This window comes from Hyperoodon ampullatus (genome assembly GCF_949752795.1).
Source record: "Hyperoodon ampullatus genome assembly, chromosome: 10".
Taxonomy (NCBI): domain Eukaryota; kingdom Metazoa; phylum Chordata; class Mammalia; order Artiodactyla; family Ziphiidae; genus Hyperoodon; species Hyperoodon ampullatus.
Window position 1 is genome coordinate 73012998 of NC_136923.1, and position 27182 is coordinate 73040179.

General features: G+C 54.4%; 1 protein-coding gene across 2 annotated transcripts; it reads right to left on the bottom strand.

The window, feature by feature from the left end:
* Window positions 1–17769: 17769 nt before the first annotated feature.
* TFEB (transcription factor EB) lies at window positions 17770–24167 on the bottom strand (the record flags this gene model as incomplete). Of its 2 annotated transcripts, XM_079712758.1 has the most annotated exons (8): window positions 17770–18864; window positions 19862–20009; window positions 20632–20707; window positions 21190–21246; window positions 21337–21457; window positions 22987–23064; window positions 23605–23859; window positions 23940–24167. In XM_079712758.1, the coding sequence occupies 8 exons, from the start codon at window positions 24150–24152 to the stop codon at window positions 18376–18378; spliced, it is 1437 nt and encodes a 478-aa protein (XP_079568884.1). In that variant the 3' UTR covers window positions 17770–18375. The 2 variants fall into 2 exon arrangements, with proteins under 2 accessions (XP_079568884.1, XP_079568885.1); XM_079712759.1 differs by lacking the exon at window positions 23605–23859 and having other exon boundaries at window positions 23940–24152.
* Window positions 24168–27182: the final 3015 nt, after the last annotated feature.

Here is a 27182-nt window from a genome sequence, read left to right on the forward strand (position 1 = left end):
CACACGGTCTGCCACAGCCTTCCCCCCGTCTCTCCAGGGCTGAGACTCTTCCACCAGAGGCCAGTCACAGGGACTGAGCAATTTCCACATCAGTGTGAGGGGCACGTGGGGACAAACCCCACAGAGAGGAGGTGAGTTTCAGCCCCGGTGCTGTTGGAATGTGGAGCCGTCACCTCAGCCTCCTCTACCTGCTTAGCTCAGGAGGAGAGCAAGAGATGGCCCTTCCAGACCCTTCCATGGCCACCCTCCCTACAGGCTGCCAGTCCTCCTCCATCCCCATTCCTGGGTGTTGTTGCCCCCGCCTTCCCACTGCCACCCACTCTCAGGATGGAGAAGTCTAGCTTTTTCCATCCAGGCACCAGCTTCCCCCCACTTTGCTGTAGGTAGAGACTGTCTTACCTCATGTTTCAGCACCAAGAACCCTTGTACACCACCGCTGGGAGTGCATCTCCTTTGGCAAAATAGACACGCATAAGCCATTCAACCCAGCGATTCAATTCCTTTCTTGTTGCATATGAAAAAGGTCTAGGTGCACACATGTTCCAAAAGGCACAGACTAGAATGTTGACCACAACACTATCCATAGTGACCCCCAGATGGAAACCCAATTGTCCATTAATGGTGGAATGGAGAAACAAACTGTGGTGCAGTCACTTGATGGAATTTTGCACAGCAGTGAGAATGAACAAACCCGACTCAAGGGAAAGAAGCCAGACACAAAAGAGCAGATTATGTGATTCTTTTTACATAAAGTACAAAGACAGTGGAATCAGTCCATGGTGTTGGAAGTCAATTACTCTTTCCCATTGTTTCTTCCTTCTCTGTTTACTGTACCTATATGAGATGATTGATGTTAACTGAACCTACTTGATAATCATTTCACAATATATGTTAATCAAACAATCATGCCATACACCTTAAACTTATATGTATCTCAATGATTTCTTGATAAAACTGAAAAAGAAAACATACTGACTGGGCTTCCCTGGTGGCACAGTGGTTAAGAATCCGCCTGGCAGTGCAGGGGACACAGGTTCGAGCCCTGGTCCAGGAAGATCCCACATGCCACGGAGCAACTAAGCCCGTGTGCCACAACTACTGAGCCCATACTCTAGAGCCCTCGAGCCACAACTACTGAGCCCGTGTGACACAACTACTGAAGCCCACGTGCCTAGAACCCGTGCTCTGCAACAAGAGAAGCCACCGCAATGTGAAGCCCGTGCACCGCAACAAAGAACAGCCCCTTCCATCGACAGATGAATGGATAAAGATGTGACATATATATATACAATGGAATATTACTCAGCCATAAAGAGAAACGAAACTGAGTTATTTATAGTGAGGTGTATGGATCTAGAGTCTGTCATACAGAGTGAAGTAAGTCAGAAACAGAAAAACAAGTACCATATGCTAACACATATATATGGAATCTAAAAAAACAAAACAAAAAATAGTTATGAAGAACCTAGGGTCAGGACGGGAATAAAGACACAGATGTAGAGAATGGACTTGAGGACACGGGGAGGGGGAAGGGTAAGCTGGGACAAAGTGAGAGAGTGGCATATATACACTACTAAATGTAAAATAGATAGCCAGTGGGAAGCAGCCGCATAGCACAGGGAGATCAGCTCGGTGCTTTGTGACCACCTAGAGGGGTGGGATAGGGAGGGTGGGAGGGAGATGCAAGAGGGAGGGGATATGGGGATATATGAGTATGTATAGCTGATTCACTTTGTCATACAGCAGAAACTAACACACCATTGTAAAGCAATTATACTCCAATAAAGATGTAAAAAAAGAGCAGCCCCTGCTCACTGCAACTAGAGAAAGCCCATTCGCACCAACGAAGACCCAATGCAGCCAAAAATAAATGAATAAAAATAAATTGAAAAAAAAAAAAGAAAACATACTGACTGATCTACTTCCCGTCTTGTGACATTAGTTGCTCTGTGAGAGGAATGAAGAGTTTGCCCCAAAGTCTTACTTTCCTGGCGAGGAATCCAGAGAGCTCTGCATCTACCATGCCGGTGACAGAAATCCTATGCAAACCAACTGAAACAAAAAAGGAATTTATTGGCTCTCATAGCTGGAAGGAACACTCTGGTATTTGAAAAATTAAAGAAAAATCTTCAGCAATCGGTGGGAGCTGGGGACCCAATGCCACCAGGATTCTCTCTCTCTCCTTTCCTCTGTCTCAGCTCTGTGACCCCCTGAGTGTTGGCCTCAGCGTCTCCTGTTGCAGACACATCTCCTCCATGTTGGTGGAGGGGGAGAGAGCAAGGCGGATAGAAGCTAGAGATGCCAAGAACCCCAGTGAGGAAAAAAACTCTAATCCTAGGAGAGGACTCAGGATGGCTCTCTGGGATCACATGTCCATCCTCTGGATGGATCACTGTTGCCAGAAGCATTGGCTACACTAATGGATGGGCCTGGATCATCCGTTTACTCCTGTTGGGGAGGGGGCTTTGGTAATTGAGAGCCTCATCAGAGCCCCAAGGAGGGGAAGAGGAGCAGTTCCTCAAAGCAGGGACATTATTTTAGAAGAAGGAGAGAAAGGTTGCTGGGAAGACAAAAGAAGAGTAGATGCTTAAGACACACCCACCTGCCCAAGGAGAGAGGCCCCCTCTAAGGGGTTCTTTCTACTAAAAGTTGCCCTGCATCTCGCTGGTACATTGAGTGAAACCAACCCCGCTGCCCACAGAAGTACTTCCCATTGAAATCCTCCAGGGGCCACTATTCACACTGACCCCTGTGAATGGTGCCTCTTAAAGTCAGACAGTGTGTGGCAGCCCTGAACTTGACCATGTCTGGTTGGACAAGGGATGGGTGGCTGAGCCATGAAGGAAGCATTGAAAACGATGAAATACTTAGTGATAAATCTGACCAAAAATGGGCAAGACTGGTTCACCGAAAAATTAAAATATTCAATACGTTGTTGAGAGAAATAAGAGAAGAAATGGGTAGACTGTGTACATGGATCAGAAAACCCAATATTGTTAACATATCAATTCCTCCCCAAATTGATCTATAGATTCAATGCAATCCCAATCAAAATTCCAGCAGGCTTGTACATGGATATTGACAAGTTGGTTCTAAAATTCATATAAAGAGACAAATGACATAGAATAGCCAAAACAACTTTTAAAAGGAACAGCAGTTTGGAGAACTTACACTCTCGGATTTATAAATCTACAGGAATCAGGACAAATGGATGGAACTGACAGATGGACAAATGAATCAATGGAATAGAATAGAAAGTCCAGAAATAGACACATGCATATATGACCAATTTATTTTCAATGAAGGTGCCAAAAGGCAATTCAAATTTCAAAGGTGGCCCCTTCCTAGTCCCTGACATACAGTAATTCTATGTCACCAAAACCTGGTTGGATGCTACAAAGGCAAAAATACAGATGACCCCACATCCCTGTGGTGTTGCCTGATGGTTTCCAACTAGATTGCCAGCTCGGGGACACAGACCAGTGGGAGGCATGAGGAGGACCAGGCCTCCAGGGGATATCAAGGGATGCGGGGTTAGAGGCAGAAGAGAGAGCTCAGATCATCTAGCTTGTTTTCTGGGCAAAGCCCCCAGGACAGAGAAAACCAAAATGTTCTGATAACATATTTCTTCCCCAGATTTCATCCTGGTAGAATTACTGGCCAGTAATTACCTAGCAAATTAGAGAATCTACCAGAACTTGTCCCAAATTAGAGAAAGTTGTCAAATGGGAACAATTATCTCTGTTCTGTTTCATTTCCTCCCCCCTTCAAGCCAAATGTCTCTGCTTCCCCTCCGCCACTGGGCCTTCTTGCTACTCTTTTTGTTTTTTTTTGTTTTTTTCCTGCTACTCTTGAGACCGGGGGTTGCGGGGGGGCGGTTGAGGAGGTAGAGGCTCCTGTCTGTCGCCACCACTAGCACCAGCCCAGGAGGTAGTACCAGGGGCCTGTCCTGTGTTCCCAGGAGCCCCATGCCCTCACCACCTTGTTTTCAGAGGGCTTGTCTCTTCTCCCACTAAACTACAGGCTCCCTGCGGGCATGGGTTTGTCTTCATTATCTTCCCATCTCCGGATCTAGCCCAGGGCCTGGCTTCCAGAGAAGGCTTAGAAAAGATTGTTGAAAGGACGATTCTGGGTCCCAGAGTGATAGCCTCCATCCTAGCACAGGGGAGGGGGCTGATGGCCTGACCTCAGCTGCCCTGCCATAGCCCAGAAAGGCCATCCTGCCCACATCCCGAGGAGGAAGCCTGGCAGGAGTTGTGTGATCTCAGCCAGCCTCCTGCGTTCTGTGTTGCTCTCTAGTTGGAGACGTCACTTCTGGGTTGAGGGCTCAGGGAAAGCTTCATGGAGCAGCTAGCGTTTGGTTTGGGGATTTAGAGTTAAGAGGAAATGCCAACAGAAGCAGCACACAGATGAGGAGCTTGGTCTGGCTGAATTATTGGAAGTTTGCAAGAGGGAAGGAAGGCAGGAAGCCACGAAGGCAGGCAGGCAGGCAGGCAGGAAGGAAGGAAGGGGGGAGGGAGGGGGGAGGGGGGGGAGGAGGAAGGGGGCTGGGGTTGTGATAAACCTTCAAAGACCACCAAGGAGTGTGGGCGGCCTCCCATAAGCCTTGGGAAACCATCCAGCAAAGACACTTCCGGAAGCTGAATCCAGAGTCGATGCTCACGATGGAAGCCAAAGGGGAAAGATGAGGGGCAGAGAACGGAGGCTTGAGGTGGGGCGGGGGGATAGTACAGGACCTAGAGGAAGGCGGCTGTCACCTGTCATGGGGCAGGGATGCCCCCAACAACTCTGATCAGACAGTGGGGGCAGGAGGGAGTGGGGAGTCAGTTAAACAAAAAGCCTCAACTTTTGTCCTAGAAATTTCCCTTTCAGGAATGTACTCTGAAGAAATTATTCAACATGTGCCTGAAGATCTTGAGTTCCATGATGTCTGTCACAGTATTATTTAAAATAGTATTAACAGGAGAGGGGAAAACATTATGCTAAATAAAAGAAGCCAGTCACAGAAGACCCCATCTTGTTTGGTCCCATTTATATGAAATGTCCAGAGCTGGCATATCTGTAGAGACAGCAAGCAGATTAATGGTTCCCTAGGGCTGGGGTTGGGGGTGGAGAGTGGATTAGAGGGTGACCACTAATGGGTACAGGGTTCAGTTTTGGGGGTGATGAAAATGTTCTAAAATTAGATTATGGCACTGATCAGACGACTCCAAATGTACTAAAAGCCACTGCATTGTACAGTTAAAATGAATGAACTTTATGGTTTGTGAATTGTACCTCGATAAAGCTGATCAAATTGTTAAACAGGCCAGGGGGATACTGTGTCCTGTGAGGAAAGTGGTTTCTGCTCGAAGCCGTGGTCAGCTCTGGACCCCAACAGAAAATGAAGCCGCCCTGCATTAGGAGACGGCGCCCCTCTGGAAGAGAGAGGGACAAGGTAGCAGGGGAAGGGAGAGCCTCGGGGAAAACAGCTGGCTGGGAGCTGAGGGTGAGAGAAGAACCCACTGAATGTGATGCTCCAAAGATGACTGTCATCTCAAGTCCCTCCCTGTGGACAGCCAAGCAGTTGGGGCCCAGCTGCCATGCTCTACTGCACGGTGGCTCTGCACCCAGCCACCAGGTCAGGTCCTGGCTGAGAAACAGAGGAAGGTGGGGTGCTCAGGTAGGGGCAGAAGAGAGAAAAGCAAGAAGAAAGAACCCAACAGTCTTGGGGTTGAATCCCAGATCTGCCACTTAACTGGCTGTGTGACCTTGAGCAAGTTACTTAACCTCTCTGGGCCCCTGTTTCCTCACCTTCCTCAGGGGAGAGCAGCTGAAGTTACCAGCTTTAGCAGGTGTAGAGAACGGGGTGCAATGCCTTAAGGGCCCCCTGTCCTAGGAGCTGTGCAGGGGCCTCATCACTCGCTGGGGTGAGCAAACCCTGGTGATGGGGGAGAGCCTCATGAGGTCGCCAAACCTCCACGACCAGAGCCAGTGGGGGTGGAGCCAGGGGTCAATAAATCACGGATCCCAGAACTGCAGGGGGTACAACAGGAGGAAGAGGGGCTCCCCTGCAATGCCTGATGTCTCTCCTAGAATCCACTTCCCCACCCCACCACCCCCACCTGCCATTCCAGAAGCTTCCAGCATGAGGGTCTTTCAGGCTTCTCTGAAGAAGACACTAATTAAACCTTAACTGACACAGAACTAATTAGCTTCTTAATTACACGGAACCACATGATTAGCCACACTCAGCAGACGCTAATTGTTCATTAGGAAGCAGCCTCCCCCCTTCCCCTTCCCTTTTCTAGAACCTACCAACTAAGGCACCTGAGGGGCCCATGGTAGGTGGTGCCCCCGGACCCCAGCGCAGCCTCTGGGCCCATCCGGATGGTAGAGGGGGGCAGCTGGACGAGCTCATGCTGCCCCGGCCTGAAGTCAGGTGCCCTTCCGTGATGATCTAAATAATAACAACTTCTACCATTTTGAGCATCTCAGATTCAGGAGCCTGCAGGCGTCCTCCTTCAAACCCCTGGCCCCGAATCAGGAGGGAACTGTGGACTCCGGAGCCCCGAGTTTTGGCCTCCTTGGGGTGAGGGGAGCCCAGGGCAGGCCCAGCTTGGAGAGCAGGAGGACGGGGGCCAGTGTGCATGAAATACCCACCTGGGGCCGATCAGTCACCTCCCACAGCTTAGTGTCTGGAGCCTCTGACACCCAACAGAACAGTATTTTCCAGACAGGGAGACTGAGGCTCCATGAGAGCGAGAAGTGTACCCGGGGGGTTCACACAGCTAGTAAGCGATGGAGCCAGAGTCAAGCATGGGTCTGACTCCAGAGCCCAGCTACTTTCTACCAGTCCTGCTGCTTCCTGCAGAATTTCCCAGATCTCACGATGTGCAGAACTGGGACCATCTGCCTCCATCGACACAGTTCAACTTCTCTGTAAGCCCGGAGCAGGGCCTCAGAGAGCAGGGATGGGTCGCCTGGGTTCAGATCCCAGATCTTTCTAAGTTGTGTGGCATTGGGCGAGTTACCCTCGACCTCTCTGTGCCTCAGCTTTCTCCTTTCTAAAATGGGGATAATAATAGTACCACCCCCACCCCCAAGGCTTGCTGTGAGGATTAGGTGAGTGAATGCATGAAAAGTGCCCAGAAGAGTGTCTGCCGTGCAAAGCCAGTGCTTTATAAAGGCGGTGGTCACTATTTTCTGTAATGGAGGTTGTTGGTACCTCCAGGAGAGCACCTTGGGATTTGGGGTCCCCCACCCCTCCTTCCCACCTCTCAGATTTTCCTCTCCACTGTCTAGCCTTGGAAGCCACTCCCAACAGCTCGGATGTCACCTCCCCTCCCCTCCCCTCTCTATATGCTTCCCCGGGTCCAGGCTGTGCTGGCTCCTGAGGGCCTCAAGGTGGCCAAGCCAGCTGGCCAATGGGGGCACACAGATGTCCCAGCGCATCCTACCAGAGGTGTGGGCAGGAAAGGGAGCAACATCGCATATAGATCTAGTGACCACACATCTTGCTTCACCCAGGACAGGCCTACTTTTTGCCTATTGCCTTGAGGTAATTATTCATAGGGCCCCCTTCCACTTTTAAAGGGCCCAGATTTGGACAATAAATGATATGATCCTGGGACTTCCCTGGTGGCGCAGCGGTTAAGAATCCGTCTGCCAGTGCAGGGGACACGGGTTCGATCCCTGGTCCGGGAAGATCCTACATGCGGCGGAGCAGCTACGACCATGTCCCACAACTACTGAGCCCTCGTGCCACAACTACTGAAGCCCACGCGCCTAGAGCCCATGCTCCGCAACAAGAGAAGCCACCGCAATGAGAAGCCTGCGCACTGCAACGAACAGTAGTCCCCGCTCGCAGCAACTAGAGAAAGCCCACATGCGGCAACAAAGACCCAACATGGCCAAAAATAAATAAATTTTTAAAAATGATATCCTGAAACGGAGCAGGGCCCTATGGTCCTTCCTCCCCTCATGCCCTCCACCTGCCTTTTGTCTGTGAAAAAACTTTAGCCGAAGAATAAGTTTAATCAGAGAAGCGAGCAAAAGCAAAAACAAAGGAAGACAGTCCAGCAAGACTAAATAATAATAGTGCAGTCATTATGCAGAGTCAAGGACCTTTAGTTCCTCCTCAAGGGCTGTAGATAATATTCTGAGCCATACCCTGTGAGCTCTTATAGATTCTGAAACCCCCAGCAGGTGGAAGAAGTTAACTACATGATGACCAGGCGGTAGCCATGATATAAGCTGCCACAATTCTGAGAACTGGCCTCAAGGAAATGGGAACAAACCAACCCTGGAACTGAAGATTAACTGTACCTAAAACAATCAAGATGATGCTAGTTAGACCACCGCATGACCAACTTCAAGATGACTGTCAGAGCTGACTGTGCTGTTTCAGCATGTAACCCCCTCCCTCAGCCTATAAACGGTCTTGCCCACTGGTTGTAGGGGGGTGCAGAGTCGGCCTTTGGACAGGCATCTGCCCTCCCCTCCACCCTGGTTGCCAGCATCCAAAATAAAGCAAACTTTCCTTCCCACCAACCTTGCCTCTTTATTGCCTTTGGAGCAACGAGCAGCCGGACTCCACTTTCGGTTACAATCCCACAGTGTACACACCCTCTCCCCTGCCCACCGTCGGCCAGGTGCTGTCCACACCAGTGGGCCGGAGGCAGTGCTCACCCAGCCCAGGGACTCCTCCACCTGAGAGGTAGGGTTGTTGGGACCCCCTCCCCTGACAGAAGAGGAAAAAACAAAAGCATGAGGATATGGGTGGAGGGCTTCCCCAAATTCCTACCACCAGAAAGGGGAGGAGTTGAGGTGCTAACCCACGACGGTAGGGGGGGGCCTCGGAAGCTCACGCCCCTTCTCCTCCTGCCCTGCCACGCTCCTTCTCTGAGTTGGCAAGAGGGCACTACGAAAGAAGGGTCGTGTGGGATGAGAAAGTCTAGGGGTACATGTGGGGAGAGTGGCGGGCGCACACTGGCATTTATGAAAAGGAGTTAAAGCAACTCGGTGTCTGGAGGAAAGGCTGCTGGGGGCAGGCAGTTCTGGGGGCGACAGGTGACTGAGTGGATTGGGAGCAGGTGAGAGAGAGGAACCTGGGGACAGGGGCTTAGGCCAACTAGCCAAAGAACCACACGACCAGATGAAGCGTATTCCCTTATTTGTGTTCCGCCACTGGCCTAAGGACTTGAGATACAGGGTGGGGGGGCCCCAAAATGCCTGAACGGAGAGCTTCATGGAGGATGGGGCACTGATGTTGGCTGAGTATCGAAAAAGGCACCGCAAGTGGGAAGAGCTTGTGCAAAAACTGAAAAATACATCTCTGATCTCTTCGAGGATGATGAGTGGACCAGCTTGGCAGGCCTGGGACGCTTTAATGGACATGAAGCCAAAGGGGATATTGTGGCCTGTTGGGGAAAGCTTTGGGTGCCCTGGTGAGCATTTATTCCTTATGGAGGAATCCAAGGGAAACAGCCCCTTGGGTGAGGCCATGCTGGCTTCAGGGTTGGTGGCAGAGATTTGCTCACGGCCCCTCAACACCTCCTCCCATGCCTTCTTGCCCTCTTGAGTCCTCTTCTGGTCCCTTTCCAGAGGGCCAAGCCTGGCCTCCCGGGCCAGAATGCTCAGGACGACTCACCCCTTCCCTAACTGGTCCTTGGTTGGGGGAGGAAGAGGTGAAGATGCCCCAGCATCTTAGGGAAGTGCCGGCCACCCCACCCCCACCCCCACCAGGTCCCTGGTGTGGCTTCAAGAGACACAGCAGTTAGGTCAGAACCCCCTCCAGATGCTGTTACAGTGTATCAAGGAAAGCCCCCTGGGGGCGTTTTCCCATCTGTTGCTCTATTTCTGACACATACGGCTCGCCCACCTGGAATTCCCGGGCCCTCCTCTCCTCTCATCTCAGCCCTTCCTGTCCTTGGACAAGTTACCTAGTCTCTCTGGGTCTTTTTCTCCTCATCCGTAATGTGGACATGACAGTACCCACCTCCTGTGAGCCACAGAAGATTCAAGGGATTAATTCATACCAAGTGTTTAGTGCAGGGCCCAACATGCAGCCTTTAGACACATTTCTGCACAGACATGATCCACGTGCAATGACCACAATTAGGTTGCTCAATTAATGGTGGCTAGAGTTCTTCTCAAGGCCCAGCCCAAAGCCCTCTTCCTCCAGGAAGCCCTCCCTGACCACCCCAGGCTTAAGTGGCACTCTCTCTTCTGCTTTCCACTGCCCATCCTTCACTGCTTCTCACATCCTGATGTGCACCCTGTGTTGCCGATACACACCTTGCCCCGACATCTATTGGGAGCTTACCATGTGCCAGGCACAAGTGCTTTACATCTGTTAACTCATTTAACACTCACAACATCCCTATCCCATTTTACAGAGGAGGAAAACAAGACACAGAGAGGTTAAGTAACTTGCCCAAGGTCACACAGCAAGTAAAGTGATGGACCCAGGCCAAGAACCCAGACAGTCAAACTCCAAAGTCCATGCTTTTACCTTCTACTATAATCAGGTTGATAAACGTTTGCCCAGGGCGGGGCGGTGGGGGGTGGTAGGATATACACATGACAAGTACCATGGGCTTTGTGGAGTTTCCAGTTTCACGGCTATGTACACTTGGGGGTCTATACCAGGATTGTGCATATGTGGTCATTGCAAGTGGATCATGTCTGTGCAGAAATGTGTCTAAAGGCTGCATGTTGTATGCACAGAGAGCTTAGACACCACACTTTCAGAGTGTGTGCACATCTGTACAACGTCTGTGTGTGCACCCGGTGTGTATTTCTGCACAGGGGGGTGGGTGGGGTTGTAAAAGGGCACATCACACACTTTTGTGTAGCTGTTATTCTTCCTTAACAATAGTTAACTACTTGGGAGGGAAGTGGAGCCGGACTTACTTCCCCTTCTTTAGAAATTGAGATGCCAGAGCCTGGAGCAGCTGCATGACTAGCACCCTGTGTGCGCATGGAGTATGAACAGCATGTGATCCAAGCACATATGCACGTGTGTGTAACTGTGTATGTGTGCTAAGTACACCCATGCATCTGTGTGTCGACAGTGCCTGGGTGAATGTCCACACAGTACATTGGTAGCCATATTTGGGTGCACAGAGGTTGTATGTGACCCGGGTGTGATAAATATACGTGCATATGCAGGCGTGCATGTGTCTGTACTCGGAGAGGTGTATAAGCAGGCACACGTGAGAGGAAGCGTGGTGGGTGCCAAGACTGCAAAGTAAGACAGACCTGACCTCCGCTCCTGCCTCTGCCGCTGTCCAGCTGTGTGATCTTGGACAAGTTGCTTCATCTCCCGAAGCTCAGTGTCTGCCTCATAAAGTGGGACTCAACCTCCCAGCTCAGGAGAGTTGGGAGGATGAGAGAGAACAGACCTGAAGCACAGTAGGCACTGAACATATGTGCGCTATTTGAGGACGTGTTTGTGTGCACACGTACGTGTGTGCCACGAAGGTGTGTACGTGGATCTTTGTGTGTTCCCAGGGTATGGAGTGTCGGGGGGTGGGGAGCATAATGGGTGAGCACGGTGTGCTGGGCACACGACGGGTGTGTGCTCAGGCTGCGAGGGGCACAGTGGTGTCATTGCAACGCGTGTGACTGTGTGTGCGCTGTTGCACACAGTGTGTGCATGGGGGGCCGGGCCCCAGGCCCCTGCTTTTGGGAGGGGCTGGAGTAGGGGGGCCTGGCGGGGCGTAGGGGGGTATCTCTGGCTGTCAGGCCCGCGGTGGGTGGGGGCGCCCCCGGCGGCGGTGATGGAGCGCCCCGCTCTCCCGCCAGGGCTGCCAAAATACAGCCAGACAGGGTGTAATTACCGGCACTTACCGCGGCCATTACCCCCTTCGCCGCCGCGCGTGACACACGACCCGTCAGCTCGGCGTTCGCACCATTAAGGGGCCTCATTAGCATCCCGGCTCAGAAGCAAAATTACCCTCACTGCTCATTTCAAGATGTCATCAATTTTAATTTAGGGCCCCAAAGATAGTACAATGGGAAGCCCTCCCGGCCCGCCGCACAGGGGAAGGGAGGAGAGGATGGGGGGAGGGGCGGGGGGCAGCCAGGCCAAAGTGCGGGGGGAGGGAGGAGAAGGACAGCGGTGGGGCGGGTAGCAGAGGCCCAGCGGGGAGGGGAGGAAAGCGCTGGTCTCCCCCTGCCCCCAAAGAGGTCCCCAGGCTAGGCCCTCCGCTGGCGCCCCCTGGGGAGGAAACCGGAATTGCAGGGACAACCAGGGACAGGGCCCTGACCCACCCGCCCCTCGAGGGCCAACTGAAAGTAAGTCTGGAGCCACACCTTGAGCAAGATGCTGTGCCTGGCATTTCCCTTCAGTTATTCCTTTAATTCCCACAACAACCTTGGGAGGTAGAGATGGCAGTCCCCAGTAACAGAAGGGAAACCGAGGCAGAGAAAGCCTCCCCCACTCCCCTTAACACGGCAAGCCACGGCAGAGCCCACATTTCAACACAGGTCCGTTTGGTTCTGCTGCTCCCTGCCTTCCTGGACCCAAAACCTGTGCCTCGTGGAATAGTCTTCTGGTCAGTGCCTGGGCCCCCCGGCTTCATCTGCTGCCAGGCTCCCCAGCCCTCTGGTCCACAGGCAGCCTTCGCACACTGTGCCTGGAATGCCCCCTCCGTCTCCTTGCCAGCCTGGTTCCTCATGATTCAGTTTAATACCGCCTCTGCCTTCCTGTAACCCCCTCGCTTAATCATCATGGCTGTTCATGTGCCTGTCTCCTCGCCCCCACCTGCCTGGGGACTGGCTCCTAGAGAGTAGGGACTGTCCCTTATCCACCAGGGCATCCCCAGCACCCAGCACAGAGCTGGCTCTAAGGAGTGCTCAAGGTTTGCTGAGGGAATGAATAACCACTATCTCGCAGCCAGTCTTCCTGCCCTCAGGTGGAGGCGGGCTGCTGTCTGGGTGGAAAGGGACCACAGACGTGTCCCCAGCCCACCCTCCATCGCTCAGATGAGAACCTAGGGCTCAAGATGTGGTCGGTGGGCCCTCGAGAAGGGCTATTTCAGTCTGTCCGAGATGAGACCAGAGTGGGCGTGCCACAAATGTTTGAGTGACTGAATGATTGAACACATGGATGAATGCACAAGTGGGTGGGAGGCGCGCACCCCAGGGTGCTTTCAGGGCTCTCCAGTGTCAGAAGTCTTAGCTATTTCCTCTCCAGGCCTCACAGCAACTTGACTTATCAGCACTCCTGGGACATTTTTATTTTACAAGCAGAGCCTGGGCACATGCTATGCCCTTAAAGAGCCTCTTTCTTCTGAAAGGGGAACTACACAGGCCAATGGAGATTTTCCAGGAGGCGGGGGGAGCCTTCTTGTTATTCCAGCCAGCTCCACCACCCCAGTCTGTCTTAACTCATAGTGGGGTTCAGGTCAAGGCCCTGAACCCAGTGGGCCTTGGTTTCTCCAAGCATAAAGGAGGAGGCCATAACCCACACCACCACTTCTCAAGCTATGGCGTGTGGCTCAGACCAGGCAGCAGGAGGAGGGCCAGGCTGAGGGCAAAGGGCACTGCCAATCACCGCACCTGCCCCAGCCCAGACCGGGTACCGCCTGCCTCGCCTGCTACTCACAGCCCCTCCAGCTCCCTGGCCACCTCCAGAGTGAGAGGAGGGGGAAGGACCCCCATCCTGAGCCCCGAGACAGGGTCCTCGCTTGCGGCAGGCACCACTCCCCGGCCTCACAGAAGACAGATCGCTCCCTTAATCACTCTGGAAAAGAACCCCAAGCCGATATAATATTATAATTAATTAATTCACTAAAAAGGTATTAAATTTCTCTCCCCCCTGAATATTATCTGAATTCATTGACCTTTAGAAAAATCACCCTCTAATTGTAACCAGGTCCAAAAGCATTTGCAGCCCGTCCCTTTTACATTAATAATATCTTCCCAGACTCGGCTCTGCCTGCTTAAATATTGTATAAATTTCACTGCCCCCCTCAAAAAAGAGAGAGCAAAGAAAAAAGATGAGGCTGGAGGAGCCTGAGAGGGGGATGGGGGCTGGTCCCTGGGAGGTGAAGGTCTCAGGAGGTGAGGGACAGGAGGTGAATTGAAGGAGCTCTTTCTAGCTGCTCCAGCTGACATGCCAGGTGACGTGGAGGGGCCCGGTCTCTGAGATGGGGAGGGAGGTATGGGTTGGGAGCAGGAGGGTTAAACTTAGGGTTCGTTGTTAGGAGGCTATGTGGGGGGTGATATCCATAGTGTATATGAGATGCTCATCCAAGCCAGTATCTCCAAACAGTGAAGAATCTCTGATTTAAAGGAACAGTGGGTGAAAAATCTACAAAAAATAAATGCTGGAGAGGGTGTGGAGAAAAGGGAACCCTCTTGGACTGTTGGTGGGAATGTAAATTGAAGAATAGTATGGAGTTTCCTTTAAAAACTAAAAATAGAACTACCATATGAACCAGCAATCCCATTACTAGGCATATACCCTGAGAAAACCATAATTCAAAAAGAGTCATGTACCACAATGTTCATTGCAGCTCTATTTACAATAGCCAGGACATGGAAGCAACCTAAGTGTCCATCGACAGATGAATGGATAAAGAAGATGTGGCACGTATGTACAATGGAATATTACTCAGCCATAAAGAGAAACGAAATTGAGTTATTCGTAGTGAGGTGGATGGACCTAGAGTCTGTCACACAGAGTGAAGTAAGTCAGAAAGAGAAAAACAAATATCATATGCTAACACATATATATATGGAATCTAAAGAAGAAAAAAAAAAGGTTATGAAGAACCTAGGGGCAGGACAGGAATAAAGACACAGACGTAGAGAATGGACTTGAGGACACGGGGAGGGGGAAGGGTAAGCTGGGACGAAGTGAAAGAGTAGCATTGACATATATATACTACCAAATGTAAAATAGATAGCTAGTGAGAAGCAGCTGCATAGCACAGGGAGATCAGCTTGGTGCTTTGTGACCACCTAGAAGGGTGGGATAGGGAGGGTGGGAGGGAGATGCAAGAGGGAGGAGATATGGGGATATATGTATACGTATAGCTGATTCACTTTGTTATACAGCAGAAACTAGCACACCATTGTAAAGCAATTATACTCCAATAAAGATGTTGGGGAAAAAAAAAAAAAAAGGAACGGTGGGTGATGGAAACTTGAGAAATTCCAAGAAGCACATACTGAGGTCCTGCTTCTCCCCCCTCCATCCCCACCCCAGGCTTCACTCCACTTCTGGCTTCCCAGACAGCTCTGTTCTACAGATGGTGGAGCAGGCCTTGGAGGAGATGCTGTTGGACGTCCAAGATTTCCCCATGCTGAGGAGGTGGGTGTAAGGAGCCGAGAGCCAGCATCACCCCTGGCCTGTTCTCAGCAGGGCCCGGAGTCCACTCTTGGCCTTCTATCTGAACAAGCAGGGAAATGCTCCACAGACGTCAGGGGTAGAAAGCCACCTTCCTGTGTGTACACCCCGGTGAGTGTGTCTATTTTACTTCATGGGCCTCGCATCCCAACTTCCTTCCAGTACAAGAGGTGAGAAGCCAGCAGCTGGTGGGGGAAGGACAGGCAGATACAGGGAGTGGAGCTGAGGATGGCAGGACCCTCACACCCAGTATACCTGCTTGGCTTTGGGGCTCCACAGGGGAGCCAAAGGAGCTGCAGCTGCTTGTCCTCCCCCAACCTGGCTTGGACCCCTTCCTAGACCCCACTACCTTTTCACTCTTTGGCTTGTTCTCAAGGCCGTGGGGTTTTCCTCAGTGAAACGAGGGGGTTTCACAGGTCCGTCTCTGCCTTCACACCAATCCCTCACCCGCTCCACCCTTTTACAAACAGTTTCCCCGTCGTGGACCCGACGTCTGGAAAGGTGTTGTCTACCAAGTAAAGGGTGTGAATGAACACTGCATCCTCTTCTTATTTAATCAGAGATGTTCATAGCCACCGGTCAGAAGCTGTTGGCCGACGCCATTCCAGCCACAAGCTAAGGGTCATGCAGACCAGTCTCAGATACATGAACACTTTCTGGTGGCTTGCTGAAATTCTGGAGGTAGCCTCTGTGCCTGCTTGAACCAAACCTGCAGGGTCCGCAGGCAGACAGCTTGAAAAGCACAATTAAGCTGAGACATTGGCCCCACCCACCCCTGCCAGGGGAGCCGGCAGCTGCCCGCTCCTGGCTCTGTGGCACCCTCCTGTGGGCAGAACCCCCCCCCCAACTTACTCCCCAGTGCCGCCCCATGGGCTGGCTGTCCAGACCCTTCTTCCCAAGCTGCAGGTGGTGGCCAGGCTGAAGGAACCTCGGGGCAGGAAGCCTGCAGGCAGGTGGAGTGGGGATACCATGGTCTTGAGGGGCTGCCTGAGGAGGCAGGAGGGCAGCTCTCCACTCCACTGAGTCAGTCCCCAGGGTGAAGGGGGAGAACAGATGGGGGTAGGAGAGAGTCCTCAATGGCCTGAAGGATGGCCTTGGGATTTCCACACCCCCATGTCTCCCCCATCAGGTATCTCCCAGCCAGAGTCCCGGACCTGCCCCAGGAGGGGCTGAAAGGGAGGTTCCCAGGCTGTGGGCAGGTCCCGGCAGTAGGGTGGCGCCTGGAACTGGAAGGAGGTGCCAGCACCTGGGCTGGCTCCAACTCACAAGGTCATCCACGGCTCCATCTGACCTTGAGATTAATCCCCAGCCCAGCCGCCATCAGCACCCACACACCCGGCCCCCTTTCCTTCTCTCCTGCACACATTAATTGTTCCAACGTTGATTCAATCTCCCATTCTGCAAGGAGGAAATTGCCCACTTAGCCATTTTCATCCTGGAATTTTTCTTTTTCTTTTTTTATAATTAGGCCCCTTTGGCCTCATAGGGCCCCATAAGGGGGAAGCCACTTTGGCCTTTGCCTGAAGAGACTGTGGGAATTCGAGGGAGAACCAGGGAAAGCCCCCAGAGACCCTCTCCTCCCTCCCCCCAAGAAACCCAGGGCTCAAAAATCTCCCCCTTCACCCCTCTCTGCCCCAAGCCCGTTTCCCCATCCTGGGTGAGGTCCTAAAGTCCCAGGATCTTGGAGCAGAGGCCCCAGGAACTATTGTGCAGTGAAGGAGCTTTAGCCCAGAGAGAGAAAAGGGTTAGTGGGGGCCTGACGGCCTGATGGTGCCGGAGCAGAACCCACGCCCTGGGCACCACCCAGCGTCCTGTGCTCCCACCTCCTCCCAAACTGGTTTACATGGTCCCTCTTTCCCCAAACCCATAGAAGGATGCAGCCCCTCACTTCCTAGGGAGACTGTCCTGCTAGAGACACAAAGTCAGAGGGCAGAGGGCCTTGGCCGCACAGATCAGGCAGCCCACCTATGGAGGGGAAAGAACTGGGGGTGGGGACAGGAGAAACATGCCCCCCATCCCAGGCCAGGAGTAGCCTGGACCCACAGTGCCCAAGAGCTGCAGTTAGGAGCAGTAGACTTGGTTTACAAGCAACGGGGTCTCCCACGTCACCCGGGTCAGCGGTCTCAGGCCACAGCTGGAGGTGTGAGACCAGCAGGGCTGTGGCGCCACCTTGTGGCCTCGAGGAGGGACAAGGCCCACGGCAGCTCCCGACCCCACTAAGTAAGGCTAGATCTCCAGCTTCCCAGGGGCCAGGGCTGGGGAGTTGGGGGAAACCAGGTGATGGACTCAGTCCCTCCTGTCTGTATCCCCCTTCCTTGATCCCCATGGGGGCACTTGAACTCTGAATCCAGAAAGGAGCCCACTGGGTTGAATCCTCCCATCTCTGTTGTGCCCAGACCCCGCTCCAAAGAGACAGGACAAACAGGTACAAAGCACAGTGTTTACTAAAGGCACAAAGTGGGGAGACTGGAGGGGAGCTGCTCTTCCAGCAGTGACCCCACTCTAACTTAAACCCAGAGCCTCCTCTTCTGGCCACCCCCGCCCTCACACCACTTGGTGGAGAGCTGTTAGCACCAAAGGGGGGTGGGGGGAGTGCCAGGCTGGAGGACGGGCTTGTTGCCATCAGAGTCCAGAAAGGCAGGCCTGGGCACCCCCTGGAGCAGTCACTGCCTCCAAGAAGGAACTTCTGGACCCCTGGTTCCAACGAGTCCTCCTTCATCGGTGGGGGGACCAGGCTCAGAAGGTAAGACCTCGTCTTACCTCCAGCACACCCTGTAACCTCCCTCACCCTCATGATTTCACCTCCGGGAGCCGGGCTGAAGGCCTATTTCTGCCCAGCCCCATCAAGAGGGCTGCCCCTGGGTGGGGGGCTTCCGACCCCACGGACTGCCAAGGGCACTAAGCCCAAACAGGGGGCCGACAGGGCGGAGTGAGGCAGGGCAGGGGCTACTTCACACACAAGTACAGGCTGGAGGGTGGGAGGGAGGTGGCCCTGGCTCTCCCACTCCCCAGGCCCACCCCCGTGGCCCAGGTCACAGCACGTCGCCCTCCTCCATGCTGAAGCTGCTCCTGCGGCTGCTGGCTTTGGAGGCCTCGGGGGACATGGTGGAGAAGAGGGGGTCGGAGGCCAGTGGTAGCAGTGAGTCGTCCAGGAGCATGAGGTCCAGATCCTTCTTGGACAGGTTGGGGAACGGGGAGCCATGCTCTGGCCCCAGAGGTTCGGGGTAGCCCGGGGGCCCTTCGTTGCCCCCGCCCCCAAAGCTCAGGCTGTGGCTGAAGTCCAGGTGGTGGAATGGGGACGGTGGCTGGGCTGGCTGGGCTGGCGGGGGCAGCTGGGCCTGGGGGGGCAGAGCCGGCAGTGGCTCAGGGTCGGGGACCTCGGCCCCCAGCAGCAGGGCCTCTGTCGGACCCTCCTCGCTGGGTAGCTCCTGCTTCACCACCTGCTGGGCCAGCTCAGCCATGTTCATGCCCGAGGGCGAGGTGGTGGGGAGGCCGTGCACTCGAGCCTGCATCTCCAGCTCCTGCAGGTGCGGCAGACAGAGTCTGGAGGCGCACACCCGTGGGCACCTGTTGCCCGCCCCCCACATCTGCTGCAGCCCCTGCCCCTCCCTTTGTGGCACCCAAGACCACAAAATGTCTCAGCTGGGAGGAAGCACAGGGCAGCTCTAGAGTCTAGACCAGTGTTTTTTCAAACTATAAGTCGCAACTCATGAGTGGGTTGGGAAACCACTACAGTGAGCCTTGACCAGCTCTCTATTTTTTTAATTGAAATAGACTTGCCTAGATTAGACTAGACGAGAAACTATCAGAATGCACTGCATCTATTAAGGATGAGGGTTCTTTCATGAAACTTTGATCTTTCACTTTGAGTATGGCTATGTGTGCTGGATTGTAATGTGAATTGTATTATCTACCATAAGAAATAGAAGAATTTTAAGCTGTAGTCCAGCTGCCCTTTGTATAGGTGACCAGCCTCAGGTCCAAAGAGGACAAGAGGCCTTCAACACAGAGCCAGGACTAGGCAGCTCTAGGTGGTAGGATGGACTCTCCCAAGCCTTTGTTCTTTCTCTTGTCCCCTGTGGTGATTCTTAGCATTACCCACCATAAAGTCCCAGCTCTCTGCCTCCCACAGGGGTAGGTTTGCCCTTTCCTGCCCCCTTGACATTAGGTATAGGCATGTGCTTGCATTGATGGAGGAAATGTGAGCAGAAGGGACAAGTGTCACCCTAAGGGTGACACACGGCTTTAAGAGCCAGCTCTAGATGTGCCTGTCCATCGGCTTGGGTCCCAGAATGAGAGTCTCATGGAACAGGCCCTCCAGCTGACATCTGTTGCTTAAAGCTGCTGGGGATTGTTTGTGACCAAACTATAACATACTGACTGATACGTCCTCCCTCCGCATGGGTATCATTCCCATGTCTCCAGCTTCAGAAGTATAAGCACTGCCCCTGGGGTCAGGACTCAGGCCAAGGGTCAGGAGTCAGAGCTACCCAAGAAGTCCAAGTTCAGGGGCCAGACCTGGATGCGGAGCCAGAGCTGCTTGTTGGTCATCTCCAGGCGCCGAGAGTGGTTCTCCAGCTCCCGGGACTTCTGCAGGTCCTTCTGCATCCTCCGGATGTAATCAACAGAGGCCTTGAGGATGGTGCCCTTGTTCCAGCGCACATCCCTGCAGGCCAGGCAGAATCAGAGGTGCATGCTCAGAGGAGGGGGCAAGTATTTTCCAGGAGCTTAGTGGGTGGAAGTAACACCCTGTTCGGAGCTTATGTCGCCTCTCCCAACTTCGCCCCAAATCCCAGATCCAGGCAACCCCTACTTATGAAGGAGGCTGATCTCCATCTGCACAGAACGGGCCTTCCCAGGTAACTGTGGTGCTACCACCCAAGTCACTAATCCCAGGAACCAAGCAATTTGGAGCAGCCTCCTTCCCCAGGCCTCCCATTCCTGCCACCAAAACCCACACCCACACTCATCCTTGACTCTCACTACTCCGGTCCCTGGACCACCTCTGCACCAGTCCTGTGGCCTTTCCAAACTTTCCCAGCATGACTCCAGCATGACTCCTCCTTCAGGAAGCACCCCTGACCCCACCCTCACTTCTGGGACATCTGCTCCTCTGTCTCGAGCCTTCCTTATTTGGGGGAGGGAGGAATCTTCTTTCCCCAAATAGATGATAAGCTCTTTAAGGCAGCAACCAAGGGATTCTCTTCCCATCCCTTCCCCGTGGCAACCAGCAGATAATACCTGTGAGCTGCTGCCCTCCCTTCCCTTCCTCCAGGAAACCCACTCACAAGTCGTTGGCCTTGGGGATCAGCATTCCCAGCTCCTTGATGCGGTCATTGATGTTGAACCTCCGTCTCCTTTCAACTAAAAGTAACAAATTCCAGGCGGGGCCTTTAGGGGGATGAGGACCCCACCTGGGACGAAGGGTCCAGCCCAAGCGGGGGTGCCTTAGTCCTTCTGGGAAGTAATGGGTGACCAACCAGATGGGATTTCTGTGGGGGTGAGGGGGTCGGGGCGGTCGGATACAGCCAAGCGGGTGAGGCTGTAGCGGGCGAAGCTGCCTGGGGAAGACTCTCTCTCTCCACTGCCCAGAACTCCTTCCCAGACTCCACGCCCTAAAGAAAACAATCTGATAAACTCATTCCCTCTGAATATCTCTTCCCTGGAGCGCCTCTCCCACCCCTTCCTAGAAAAAGCTGACGGGAAGAGGGCTGTGCTGCACCCGGTCACACCAATGCCGGGATTTTAAAGCCTTGGGTAGGGAATCCTTCCTAGAAGCTGTGCAGGTCAGAGTGGCTTTTGAGCCAGCCCAGGTGAAGGGGGGAAGAGGGGCTGGGGAGACTCACTGAGGTTGTGATTGTCTTTCTTCTGTCGCTCCTTGGCCAGGGCCCGGCTCTCAGCATCTGGAGGACAGGAGAGGAGAGAGGAGCTGGGAGGGGAAGGGAAGCGGCAGGACTCGGGAGCTGGGGCGCAGGGAAGCAGCGGGCTGGTACCTGTAAGCTCTCGCTTCTGGGTCAGGTCGGCTGGGCAGGAGCTGCTGGTGACGCCCACCAGGGAGGTGGTGACCTGGGGGTCTCCACTGTACACATTTAGGTGACTGCTGGACAGGGGCAGCTGCAGGGTGAGGTGGGGAAGGGTACCCGATGAGCAGCCCCCTGTCTTCGGGGGGCTCTCCCCAGGGCCCATCGTCCCAGGATTCCCCGGGACACTGGGGGAGGCTGTGCTGGGGTCACCCAGGGCAGAGTCCAGAGCTGAATAAGAGGCAGCCCCTGCCCTCAAGGAGCAACCAGCCAGCGCTGGGAAGCAGCTGGAGAGAGAGGAGATAGTGGGTGAGAGGATTTCCCCCAGGGCCTTTGGAAGTCAAGGGGAGGGGCACCTAATCTATTCTGGAGTTTCTGGAAGGTTTCCAGAGGGTGTGGTGAGGAAGGGCACTATGGGCTGGGGGATGGCTGAGCAGGAAAGCAGCCAGGACACAGCATGAGGTCACAAGCACGTCAAGCTGAAGGAGCGCAGTGGTGACGGGGGGAGTGGGGGGAGATCCTGCCGGATGCTGGAGGGCAGGTTCCACTTGCAGAGACCCTGGGACTTGGTGATGAGCAGCCACTGGGCGTTTAAACGGGCCCCACAGGGACAGGTTTGAGCTCTGGAAAGATCTTCCCAGTTCCTGCCACACATTCACGCAGAGCAAATCACAGGCCCAGAGCCCTGCAGGGTACCCTGGCCCCCACGAAAGGGGCCAGATGCTGTGCCCTCCTCTCCGGCCTCCCAGCCCCCGATGCCCCTGCTGGCAGCTGGCTTCCGACCCACTGGCCCCGGCCAACTCCTGATGAGCCCCTGCGCGCTGTCACCAGGCAGCAGGGATTGAGGACTGAGTCCTTGACTTCCCTCAGCAGCATGGGCTGGGGCCCAAGGGGCAGGAGTGAGCAGCTAAGGTTCAGGGATCTCCAAAAAAAAGGGAAGGGGACACCTGCAATTCCACCTGCTCAGTGTAAGTACCTGTCCCCCTTGTGCAGAGCTAGCCCCCAATTTCTTGCCTTATCTCATTTTCCCACCAGCCCGTGGGTAGAAGGCATCATCCCCAGGGGCTCAGAACAGTTAAGGGACTTCCCAGAGTCACAGCCAAAGCCAGAATCTAGGCCTCTTGATTCCAAGCCTGACCCCTTCCCACCTGCCCTGTCACCTCTGCCCAGGAAGCCCAGAGAGCATTAACGCTGCCAGGAGGCTGCCAGAGGGAGGGAACCCAACCAGCCTGAAATCACTTGCCCCTCAGAGTGAGGGACACAGGCCTGTGCTTTCTGGGTCCTGGGCTTGGTAGAAGAGGGGGCCCCAGATCTCAGAGAAACTCATCAGCTCCAGGCCTTCCTGGGGCCACACTGCTCCCCTCAGTACCAGTGCCTCCTGCCCCCCGCCCCGCGACCCAGGAAGCCTTCCCCAGCCACCTCTCCCCGCAAGCCCCACCATGCACGCAGGCTAAGGTGCACTCTGGATTCACAGCTCTGCCGGACCCTGGGCCCTCATCACATGATTTGATGGAGGTGACTCTCATCTCCGTAGGAGATATTCTAGTTCTCTCCAGGCTCACAGCCGCTGTAGGGCCGCTGCCCCTCCCTCTGACACACCCACCCCGCCCTGGCCAGCAATACCGTGTTGGGAATCTGATTTTCGGGATTGATGAAGCCCAGGACATCGTCCAGACACATAATGTTGTCGATGACATCAAACTGAAAGGGAAAAGATAGTCCATATTGGGGGGTGCCTGCTCGGAGAAAGGCAGGGGAAAAGGGGCACTGGGACAGCCACTGACCCGAAGGGACCTTGGCACCTACCTCACCCCATCTGCTCACCTGGGGGGAAGGAAACAGACCCAGAGAGAGGATGAGCTGTCCAGGTCCCCCAGGCCCCAAGGCCCAGGCCAGGGCTCTTCCGAAGGAGCCAAGTTGCCCAGGCAGATAGATGGCTTTATATACCTTCTGTCAGGACATGTCTTTGCAGGTGTGCTGGGCATTCCTGTACGAGTCTCCTGTTTCTCCCTAGCAGAGGTTTCTAAAGTAGGGATGTTTCTCCTGGGAGACTGGGGCTCCCCGAGGGCGGGCCGCGTCTCCCCTCAGACCAGGGCTCCCTGAGGGCGGGGCCGCGTCTCCCCTCAGACCGGGGCTCCCTGAGGGCAGTATCTTGCCTCTGTCATTAGACTAGGAGTCCCAGGAGCACAGCACATGGCCCCAGCTCTGCTGGTGGCAGGCACCGGCCAGCTCCTCACTCACCTCCCGCTCAGGGTTGGAGCCGATGTGCAGCATGGCCATGGGGCTGTTGGGAGCACTGTTGCCGGCTGAGGACGACAGCACGTGTCCGGCCCGCACGCCCGGGGAGGCGGCTGGCAGGGGCTTTGGGGAGCCCTGAGCAGGGCTGATGTGGGCAGCAAACTTGTTCCCGTAGGTCTCAGACAGGTACTCCCGCACCTTCTGGTCCCGGGACTGCTGCAGGTGGTAGGAGGTGGGGTTCTCCAGGTAGGACTGCACCTGGAGGGGGGAGGAGGGAAAGGGCTCAGGGCGGGGGCTCCGAGGACCAGGGCGAAGGGACAGGGTGGAGCAGGCTTTACCTTCAGCACCTCCCCGGGCACAGGTGGCGGAGACTGGAAGTGGACAGGGGTGTTGATGGCGGGGGTGGGCGGCGCCCCCAGCTGCTGCTGCTGCTGCTGCTGCTGCTGCTGCATGTAATGCATGACGGCCTGCTGCTGCATGCGCTCCCGCTGCTCCTCCTGCTGCGCCTGCTCCCGCATGAGCTGCATGCGGAGCCCGATGCGTGATGCCATGGTGGCTGCTGGCTCCCTGCGGATGGGAGGGGGCAGTGCTGTGAGGTACAGTCCCCTTCAACGTGCATGGGGTCTTGAGACTTCCCTGGTGGTCCGGTGGCTAGGACTCTGTGCTTCCACTGCAGGGGGCCCGGGTTCCATCCCTGGTCAGGGAACTAAGATCCCGCAAGCCACACCGTGCAGCCCAAAATAAACAAACAAACAAACAAAAAACAAAACCAAGTTCACGGGGTCTTGGGGAACGGGCCAGGACAAGGGCAACCCCATTTTACAGGAGAGGGGCAGGGATTTGCCCAAGGTCACCAAGCAAGTGGGTGACAGAGACTTAAACCCAAGTCTGCTGGTTCTTGGGCCAGAGATGGAGACTCCCTCCGACTCCCTCCAGAGACTTAAACCCAAGTCTGCTGGTTCTTGGGCCAGAGATGGAGACGCCCTCCAGGTCAGCCTCCCAGACTTGGAGTCAACCTTGACTCCTTTCTCCCTCTCATGCCACCTGGTGAGCCTCCAGATCTGATCTCAAATACATCCTCCTCTGCCACTGCCTCGCTGCCACCAGTGTGAGCCCAGCCTCTGCTGTGCCTCACCTGGCTTCCTGAAGGCGCCTCATGGCATCAGACTCCCTCCCGCTTGTCCCCTGACGTTCTACTTGCAACTCAGTAATTAGAGGGGTCCTGTTAAAACCAAAGTTAGATCGTCTCCCTCTTTCGGCTCAGAACTCTCCATGGCTCCTGTTGCACTCAGTGTGTAAAAGCCAAAGTCCTCACCATAAAAAGCCCTCTATGATCTGTCCCCACCTCATGGTCCCTGTGACCCCATTATCTCCTCCTCTCCTCCTTGTTCCATCTGCTCCAGCCACACCCAATCCCTCAGACATACCAGGCACGTTTCCTACCTCAGGGCCTTTGCACCTGCGCTTCCCTCCACCTGAGGTGCCCATCCCCCAGACACCACCATGGCTCATTCCTTCATCTCCTCAAGTGGGTCACCTCCTTGCAGAGACCTTCCATGACTACCTTATTTAAAACTGCAAACCCCCCACCAGTCCCCCCCCAACTTTATGCTCCTTCCCTGTTTTGTTTCTCCCTGTCACTTATCACCATCTTAAATATTACACATTTTTGCTTAGTTATTTCAATTCATTCTCTATCTCTCTCTCAATAGGAATGCAAACTCCCCTGAGGGCAGGCATTTTGTCTGACTTGCTCACTGCTGTGCCTCAGGCCTCTATGAACATGTGCAGGGAATGGTTACTATTTATGAACCAGCACTGGCCATACAGCAGCGAGCCAGCTGCAGTCCCTGTGCTCCTGGCATCTACAGTCCAGTGAATGAGAAAGGCAAGTCCTCAAGCCACTGTAACCCTGCGCAGGGAAGGCTACTTCAGGGCACCTGGTCCTCCCAGGACCCAGGGAGAGCTTTCCACCACCCAGCACATCAGCCCTGATGTTTTGTGTTTGGTTTTTTTTTGTGGTATGCGGGCCTCTCACTGTTGTGGCCTCTCCCGTTGCAGAGCACAGGCTCCGTACGCGCAGGCTCAGCGGCCGTGGCTCACGGGCCCAGCCGCTCTGCGGCATGTGGGATCTTCCCGGACCGGGGCACGAATCCGTGTCCCTTGCATCGGCAGGCGGACTCTCAACCACTGCGCCACCAGGGAAGCCCAGCCCTGATCTTTGAAGGCTCTCAGGAGGACAGGGGACTAAGGCCTATTTGGGAAGGGGGCAGGACGGAACAGAATGAGTCTGGCAGCTGGTCGCACTCTGTCCCTAGCTCACTGAGTGACCCTGGGCACATCCCTCCCCCTCTCTGAGCCTCCATCTCCCCATCCACAAGATGAAAACGTTGGACTGGGTGATTTCTAAGGTCCTTCCCAGCTGGGATGGGCTGAGACTCTCTGAGAGGTGCAGGGGCCCTGAGGGTGCCCAGATGCCATAAGGTCCTGACAGGGGCTGGAGTGTCCCCTCTCAGCGATATTGCAAGAGGCAGTACAACTTCGTAGTTGAGCAAGTGCTACAAACAGGGCTTGAATCTCAGTTCTGCCACTTCTTTGCTGTGTGACCTTGGGCAAGTCACTTAACTTCTCTCAGCCTCAGTTACTTGACCTGTAAAGAGTTTCAGAAGATTGGTGAGAGCGTTAAATGAAAATAATGTGTCTTCAACAGTGTGCAGCACTTGGTAGGCTGAGTGGGTGAGTGATGGATCAGCACAAGATTGGAGGGTCAGCCACAGCGTAGACCAGAGGCCAGAGCTGTGCCCCAAGGTCCTAAGAATGAGACCAGACCTCTGGGGGTGGCAAAGGAAAGCAGCACAGGCTGACATGTCCTGCCTAATGCCAGACATCAGACTAAGTCAGCATTAGCCGATGGTACTGGCATATATTCAGTGAAAATCACTGGATCATGGAAATAATAATAATTTGCATCTATCTGAGCATTTACTGTGTGCTGGGCACTGTTCCAAGCACTTAACCTCAAACAGCCCCATCTGGTAGCTTTGGTTATTATTTTCCTTCTACAGATAAGGAGAAACAGAAGCACAGGGAGGTTAGTTCTCGGGCAGAGGGGACAGTGCTGGGACCCAATCCCACATCTGGCTCCCCGGCTCATGGTGGGTGAGGGTGAAGGGTCTTCAGACCATCATGTCTCCATGTAGAGCTGGGAAGGCGTTTGTCCCAGGTTGCACATCTGGTTGATCCAGGGCCGCCCAAGCCACCTGACCCCCAAGCCAGGGCTCCTTCTAATCACCCTGCATCCTGCCCTACAAAGTGGAGCAGCACTACCCATCTCGAGGGCTGAGTACTCAGTGGCCCTAACCTTACCTGCCTTCCTCCCTTCTCTGTCCCCGTAGACCAGGAATGTGTGAGAGAGAGGCTGCCTCAGCCCCAGGGGTCTCTCTGCCCAGCTCCCTACAGGACAGTTCCCAAGGAGAAAGGAGCAGACGCACACTTTCCCCCCCTCCCCGCCTCTGTCCTGTAGCAGGGACACATCTGCAGCCTCCACCTCTGTCCTGTGCTCCTACAGAGGGGTAGCCTGT